This window comes from Botrytis sinoallii, assembly GCF_014898435.1.
Source record: "Botrytis sinoallii strain Bc 23 chromosome Unknown BSIN_006, whole genome shotgun sequence".
NCBI classification, from domain to species: domain Eukaryota; kingdom Fungi; phylum Ascomycota; class Leotiomycetes; order Helotiales; family Sclerotiniaceae; genus Botrytis; species Botrytis sinoallii.
Window position 1 is genome coordinate 79132 of NW_024066033.1, and position 8246 is coordinate 87377.

At 38.3% G+C, this 8246-nt stretch overlaps 3 protein-coding genes across 3 annotated transcripts; 1 reads left to right on the forward strand and 2 right to left on the reverse strand.

Moving 5' to 3' along the window:
• Positions 1–3720: 3720 nt before the first annotated feature.
• On the forward strand, positions 3721–4791 carry EAF02_003932 (uncharacterized protein; the record flags this gene model as incomplete). The annotated part of the gene is made up of 5 exons (XM_038899980.1): positions 3721–3779; positions 3833–3940; positions 3996–4255; positions 4317–4461; positions 4530–4791. 5 exons carry the CDS (start codon positions 3721–3723, stop codon positions 4789–4791), a joined length of 834 nt encoding a protein of 277 aa, XP_038759687.1.
• Positions 4792–5261: 470 nt separating this feature from the next.
• On the reverse strand, positions 5262–6293 carry EAF02_003933 (uncharacterized protein; the record flags this gene model as incomplete). Its single annotated transcript, XM_038899981.1, has 1 exon — positions 5262–6293. The coding sequence occupies one exon, from the start codon at positions 6291–6293 to the stop codon at positions 5262–5264; it is 1032 nt and encodes a 343-aa protein (XP_038759688.1).
• A 617-nt stretch (positions 6294–6910) lies between these two features.
• On the reverse strand, positions 6911–7864 carry EAF02_003934 (uncharacterized protein; the record flags this gene model as incomplete). The annotated part of the gene is made up of 3 exons (XM_038899982.1): positions 6911–7204; positions 7256–7359; positions 7406–7864. The coding sequence occupies 3 exons, from the start codon at positions 7862–7864 to the stop codon at positions 6982–6984; spliced, it is 786 nt and encodes a 261-aa protein (XP_038759689.1). The 3' UTR covers positions 6911–6981.
• Between the last annotated feature and the right edge of the window lie 382 nt (positions 7865–8246).

Sequence of the window (8246 nt, forward strand, 5' to 3'; positions counted from 1 at the left end):
AAAAGCTATTTAAAATCATTATTAATTATAAGAATTTAGAGTATTTTATATCAATAAAGATATTAAATCAAAAACAAACTAAATAGACTGAATTCTTATTTGGCTTTAACTTTTATATTATATACTGTTCTAACTATAAGGCAATTTGCCCTAATATATTAAGCCGAAAGGCAGAAGACTACCCTATTTATACCGATTCTAATAATAACCAAATCAAAAATTGTTTATAAACGGTTTTTCCAGAAAAAGTGTTCGATAATGTTATACTCAAAGACCTTATTCAATAAGTTAATAATGATATTGATCTTATTACAATCCTTATAAATATGATTATTCCTGATATCGAGAAGCTGATCAATAATCTCATTAATATAATATACAAATTATTTGAATTGATTATTATTATACACAAAACCCTTCAAAACTCAGTTGTCTATTATTAGTCATTATTTATCCGAAAAGACCTTTGAATTGTTCTTTAAGATTATAGATTGATTAATAATAAAATCTTTTATTACAACTATCTTTTCATCCCTCTCTTCATTAAATTCCATACCCAGATTATATATCAAACACATTCTATCAGATCTATCGGATACCCTAACCAAATTAAGATTATTGATCTTATCTCTTGTATATACTAATAGTTTAATATATCGAGAGAAATCGAAATTTATATATAAGTTTATCAACTTTGTTTCCAAATCAAAGCCTTCCGTCTTACTGTATTCGGATTCCTAAAACCTTTGCTTATACTATTTCGTTCCTGATCCAATATCTCTATTGATTATATTATACTACTATCAATTAGCAAATACTATAATAAGAAATATCAATATATCATTATAATCATTTACTGCCTAACAAAAATACATCATTTCATTCTAATTGTAGGACTTTTTATAAAGAAGCTTGCCAATTGGTTTGTGTTACGTAAGCGGACACAATAGGAGTTGTAAGCTTTACCACTACGCCACACACGCAATCTGTCCAAAAGGCACAGTATCAGGGATTGTTTCCTGATAGCTTACTACTATATATATATCCATATAACAGTTTGTTGAGAAAATCTATTGTTTACATAGCTTATCCAATAACATTATATCTGATAGAGATTTGTAATTTATATCAGAATTTTGGAAATACTTATTTGAATATCTATTGATCATTTTGAAACAGTTCTTCTCATTTTATTCTAAATCCGATGGACAAATAGAGAGAATAAATACTATAGTAGAATAATACCTTTGAGCTTTTATGAATTTTTATCAAAATAATTAATATAATTAGCTTCCACTCACAGAGTTTATGCTCAATAATACAATCTCGGAGACTATTAATATATCCCTATTCTTTGCTAACTATAGTTTTTATTTATGCCTTGGTATTGAGTCCTCCTTATCTGTTTCTTTGAATTTGTTATATTAATATAGGCATAAATTCCTAAAGACTAATAAAATCATGAATCGATTTGATATTATTCTAACAAAATTGAAAGCCCTAGTTATTCAGTTTATTCAGAAATATAAAGATTATACTAATAAAACTCATACTGATGTTTTTTTGTATAAAAAGGGTAATAGAGTGTAGATTAATACTAAAAATATAAAGACCAATCAATTAATAAAGAAAGGTGATAACAAATAGAATGGCCCTTATAAAATCATCAAAATTTATAAACAAGCCTGTCTACTCCAGTTTCCCATTAGTTTTAAGATCTTTTTAATATTCCATAATTTATTACTCCAATCACTCTATTGCTTACCCGGATTAGCTGATCAAGAAACGATTAACAATACTGAATCCCACCAGAACCAAAAATACATTCTAAAAAGAGATAATAAAACAAACAAAGAAACCAAACGGTAAGAATTCGATAAATTACTTAACTATTATAATAAAAACGGATTTCATTATTAAATCAAATAAAAATATTACCCAGTATCCTGGTAACCTATTAAAGATCTTTACAGCCAGGAAGATACAATTATCGCTTTCTATTTAGTAAATCTAGATAAACCAGAACCACCTGCTTAAATGGATTTCAAAAGATCTATTATTCCTGATCCCCCGCTAATACTTACATCAAGCACACTCCCGAATCAAGGCCGAGGCAGATCTAAAAAGCTTTGTTAATTGATTATTATTCCTAAAAAAGTTCATTTTAATTTAATAATAGAAATTAGAGTATTTTAATATTATTTTGTATTCTAAAAGGTTAATTAGTATTACAATCGTGGACCAATCGTTTTAAACAGGGGGTACTATCACAACGCCAACTATATAATCTATAGTTGTCTTTGTACCTCAAGCATAGAATACTAGCACGCCCTATTTCCTATAAATAGGGCTTCACTCTTCCATAGCTCTTCTACCCTTATGGTATAATATAAGTCTTTACCTGTATCATGACACTTTCTTATTTTAATATTTTTATTTATTTATAGTGATTAACGTCTTGTAGAGGACCTCCCGAGGGGTATGAAAGACGTGGCTAGATCTAGAGTTACAAATACAGAAAGGCGCTGATGCGCACGCTAGTAAAACCTCACAGGGTAAACCCAGTTCCTTCTATATATCCTAAACAAGCCAGTGTAATGATCGCAAATAGGGCCGTTTTTGATTGGCCCCATATTCCTAGCGCTTCCTTCTGCTCATGGAGAGGAGCGCTCTGATTGTACAATTACTTCTGTCATAGAACCATGTTTTATGGACAGGAGCGGTGTGTACAGGTGTGCCGCTTCAAAGAAGCGGGTGTGTGTGTGATGGTGCTCCAGAGGAGCGGAGGATTCGGCTATTGGGCCGCTCGAGAGGAGCAGCCGGAACGATGGTTCCGCTGAGTAGCGGAATGGCGCATAGGCGCAGTGGTGGCGGCTGGAGGGGGGATCAGTTCCCCCTCAGCATTCGATCGATCGCTTTTGCGGCCCATAATAGAAAAGCTCTATTAGGGTTAGCGGTAGATTGTCGGAGCTCAGTGGAGCTGTGTCAGGAGGTCCACACTAAGGTGGCCTATGAGGCGGCATATAGGGTGGATCCATGTGGATCAGATCGCTATAGCCATAAGTCGTAGAACAGTAGGAGAGTGACCCGATCACTCTACCACTGAACCAGCCAGGCTCCTTGCGGAGGACAATGGTCTTTTTGTCTTCTTATTTTAATAGTATCTCTTTAAATATTTATTTATAAGAAATTTTCTATTTTTTCTGAATCTTTTAAATTAAATATATTATAAGTTTAAAATGAAATTTTATAGTTTATTTTTAATAATTATTATTAGAAAGTTATTAAAGATTTTATAAAAATTTCAAATTTGTATATGACTTCTATATAAATTTAAAAATCGATATTTTGAAATTTTAGATCTTAATATAGAAAAATCCTAAAAATCTAAAAATTTCAGAATAAGCTATTATATATATACAAATTTTTAATAAATTTTATTCATAAATGAGAAAGTTAAAAATTCCATTTTTGATATAAAAAGTGGCCCAAAAGTGGAGTGGTCAAAAAGTAGGGTACCCGACTTATTGTGCTCGAGACTTACGTTGTGGAAGTAAGGACACGCACTTGCCTATCTCGGATGTCACATGAGTACTACCAGTCATCAATATCAATATTTATTTATCAACAGCTCAATCTGGTAGAGGATTGCTCACATTTCTTCGCTTGTTGATTCTCACTTGCTCAAAATCTTCTTTTACCAAAACAACGAACGATAGGATGACTTCAGCCGCTGAAGAAGAGTATGTCCTTGACCGAAGTCCGCTGGGTTCTTCCCGGTTAGTCTGAATCTTGAAACTCCAACTTTGCTCTCACACGCTGACTGATCAAGTCTCTATCTCCAGCATTGGCTCTGGCAAAGACTAATCGGGCATCTTCTACATCCCAGCATCCCAATCAAGCAAGACATCAAGATTGCTGACATAGCATGTGGAACAGGGTAAGCACTCTTGTGTGTCGAAGATTCTATATGTACGAAGTTAATGTTGCTGGAGAATCTGGCTCATAGATTTAGCAAAAGAGCTTGCAAGATTAAAGACGAACGCACAACTAGACGGTTTCGATATCTCAACTAATCAATATCCCCATTCGGCACTACTCCCTCCAAATGTCAAACTGGATATTATGGATATCTTCAAACCTGTGCCGGAGAGATTGAGGGGCCAATATGATGTGGTCCACATAAGTCTTCTTTGTGTTGTGATCCCTGGAGGAGATCCAAGATATGTTCTAGACAATGTTTTGACATTGCTAAGTTCGTTACTTTCCTGAAGAGAGAAATACTGTGGAAAGTAAACTGACATTGTCGTATTTAGGACCAGGTGGATACATACAGTGGAAAGAGGTGGATTTCAGCATGATGGCATGCAAAGCTGCTACCCCGGAATTATCAACCAGCAACCTTAAGGAATTGACAAGATGGATGTATGAAGTTCCTTTGAAGAAATTCACCAGTTTTGAGTACTATTTCCATCCTCTTTCTCTCTTTTGAGCAGTATTCTACGGAACTGTATCCTAAAGTTTGAAAGGTGGATACGCCAACTCAGCACCATCTTCCAAGAACGAGGAGTAACAGTTCTGGATGATCGACTTCTCGAACCCGAGGTCGATATTGTCTGCGCATGGACTTCAATGCATATGAATGGCATAAAAGAATTGGTAAATATTGCAGGAGAAGGGTCGAGAGACGTATTGGAAAAGTATGGACAGGCGGCTCAGGAGGTACAGAAGGGTGCTTATATAAGTATGATGTTGGTCAATGTTGTTGGCAGAAAGGCTGGGGGCGATTGAGATGTTTCATTTGGAGAAGAAGCATCTGTCTCGTCCGATAATATTAGCACAGAGGTTTAGGGGTTTCTGATACTGAGTTAGAAATATAGCTTGCCGATTGCCGTTGCCTTTCTGTTCATTTTTGCCAAAAATCTCCGAATGTTTCGAGGGGACAGACACTTGACAATTCAATTTGGCAGCATTCAACTACTTGGCTCCTAACCCACTCTGTGCCGAGATATAAACAGCATATCATTACGAAACGCCGGACGAATAGTACACTATAACGATTGGAGACTGCTTGGATGCTTGGATGATGCTACCATACTTAAAGGATAGCAGCTGATGCGGAATTTTGAGCGGTTAAGTATACCAAAAATACATTAGCTTTTCCCTCTATAATACGATTTATATGCTGCACCCGATATATACAAACACCTGACAAATGTGCACTGCTCAAAATTGACACCCAATGCCACCCACTGTTGAACTCACAGAAGGGACACCTTTTCCTCGTCCCACCTCTTATCTAAATCCATCTCTTCAATATCATCCCCATTCCTCTCTATTGTCCTCTCTCCATCGCCAAATTTGGCCTTCAGAATTCTATCATAAGCCACCCAAACGAATCTAAATAAAGTACGCGTTGCGTTGGCTAGCCAATCCGGGAGCTTGCCATTCTTGTCTGCAAAGATCTTCCCCAGTCCAAACAGCGCCAAAATAACAGGCACTATAAAGGTCATGATAATGATCTGCGCTGTTTTCTGTCTGATTGTCGTGACTGTATATGACCTGATGCCATGCAAGTAATCGACATATTCCTCCGGTAAACTATGCTCCTCGGCTCCATCTGTTATCAACTTCAGGTATCGTGCAGATGGTTGCGCATAGTTTGGGTCTGGGCGAACAATGCGGTTCGCATCTTTGCTGTTGAACGGACAGAGTAAAGTGTATGCCTGGAATGGTATGCTACTAGGATTTGGGTCCACAGTCTTGCTACCTTTCGGAAGAACAAAACATTCCACGATTTCTTCTTTATATGATGAGCCACCTCCTTCGGTAGCTATTATAGTCCTATAGTCCTCGCGAGTCACTTCGTAGACTACACCAACCAATCCCTTATGCCATCTTGTCTTGTGGTAATCTTTTGTCCGAGGAGAATTTGATTGGTCTTTCTTGTATTGACAATTTGCGAAACAAGGTTCCGTGTAAGGTATCCCGCATAAATCGAATGTGAGATCGATTGCAGGAACATGAACATTGACCGCGCTCAAGGGTTTAACGCCGCGTTTCCCCTTGAAGGTCTCGGCAGAGAGATTTGAGCCATAGGCTAGATAGAGGACGGTCTTTGCTTCTTCTCGGTCGTCTAATACTGGCGAAAGCAGCGGCAGAGCACTCGATTCCAATCGCGAAGTCGAAGTTTGGGGCACTTTAACTGGTTCGGAAACGATTACTGGTGGTTTGGGAGTGTATAGGTCCCAGAATCTTTGCGGTGCCGCGCATGTTTTCTCGTCGGGCTGCATGATGAGTAAAGATGTATCAAGTTCAGGGTAAGAGATTGGTCCGCTAGTGATGAACGCAATTGAAGCATGAAATGACGAATTTATAGACTTGAAGAAATAGTACCTACTGAATCCTACCTCTATGCTTATCAAGCTTCTCCAGTTTAGATTAAATTGTTGATGTTTCCTCGACCGCTCTTCCGCCGTTAGTTGACCTGCTCGGACTTCGAAAGTGCCCGATTCCCGTTTTCTAGAGCCGCTTTAAGTATATCAAGATATCTTAAAAGCGGCTCCAACCAGCTTCTCGAATCTAGACCTACGATTCCTTGCAAGATGTCCCTGAGAGAACCTGAAAAGCGTTTCGCGGCCAATGATGCACATAGATTGTGCACTCGAAACAATTTTTGCTATTCACCGTCTATAGCCAGCCACGCAATGCTTAGCAGTCTGGGATATGTGCACCGTATTAGTGTAAGCATTGGAGATGATGGCTCTTTGAATAACGCGTAGTTTGTTGGATAGGCTTTTTTTTGGGTTTATGGAAAAAGGCAGAATCCACACTGTGGGAATTGTCTCAGGAAGTGATTTGGTAACAGAAACAGGAAAAGGAGCGCGGGCTAGCCCTGAAGATTATGAAATTTATATCATGAAAGAAGGGCTAATTGTATTTGGCCGATAGAGGCAATTGTTCCAGGTCTTCTAATGGTAATCAAATAATCTCTCCTCCTGCCTTTCGAATGAAACCAGCTACTGTCTCTGGCTGTACAAGATATGGACAATGACCTGTCTCTATTTCAAACACCATCTCAATATTCGCTTCCTTTACAATCTGCCGAACTTGCTTCAACGGAATGCTTTTGTCTTGCAGTGGCATGATATACGCTGAGGGTATGTATTTCCAAGCCTCATAAGTCAATGGAGACATCCCAACTCTAAATAGTACGTCAGTGAGAGTACCGCTCACATCTAGCCGTTTCACTCACCCTAGCGAAAGCGAAGTCAACTTGCTGCTCCAATATTTTGCATCTTCTGCAGAGAGATCATTATAAAATCTCGTATCGCCGTCAGTGCTAGTTGAAGTGCCATCCTAGCCGGGACGTTAGCATTATTTTTGACAACATATCAACACATACTTCAGCAAAGACATGAAAGCTCTGATCTGGATCAATCACAAAATCCGGATCCAAATCGGGACGCGAAACCACGCCTTGAAATGTCTCAAACATAGTCTTCCCTGCACTGGGTAATAGAATGCCAATATAAATGACTCTCACTATCCCGCCATTCTTTCCCTCAGCTTGGCGTTCCTTCTTACCCAAGTCACGGGAAGCTTCGCTGCCGCTAACACTTCCACCAGAGTGCATCACCACCATGACTTCCTTGCCCTCATCGGCTAATTCGATAATGATCTTGCGAATTGCAGCCACATCTTGTGAGAAGTCAGGGTGCCCGGGGTGAGCGCCTGCACTGGGTAGGTTGACCAGGACAGAGGGATAGCCTTCCTTTTCCAGAACTTTGGCGAGAGGTGTAAATCCTTCTGGGGTATGCCAGAAGCCTGGGATGAAAACTACTGTAGGTTTAGAATTGATCATGATTGCAAATATTTGGAATAGAATGATTGAAAACCTCAATTTGACTGCAAATCTGATATAATGAGTCTTTTGCTCTCTACTTGTGCAAGAGCTCAAAAGACCAACTGTTTGGATTACGAATCCTCTTTAGTTAATCCAACATATTGGGATGCATTGTGAATTCTATATTCCGGGCTAATTGGTGGATGAGTGTGAAAGCCAACAGAACCCTGCAGTCAGCTTACACAAAGCATCTTTCAGGGGGAGTTGAGATAGGTCAAGATATGGCATAGATGATGTAAGAGTTAATCACTCTGACATTATTTCAAGTCTATAAAAATTGAGGCGAGGTTCGATGAAATCCCAGCAATACGGTACGTTTTACTACTCCGTGAAAAAGTAA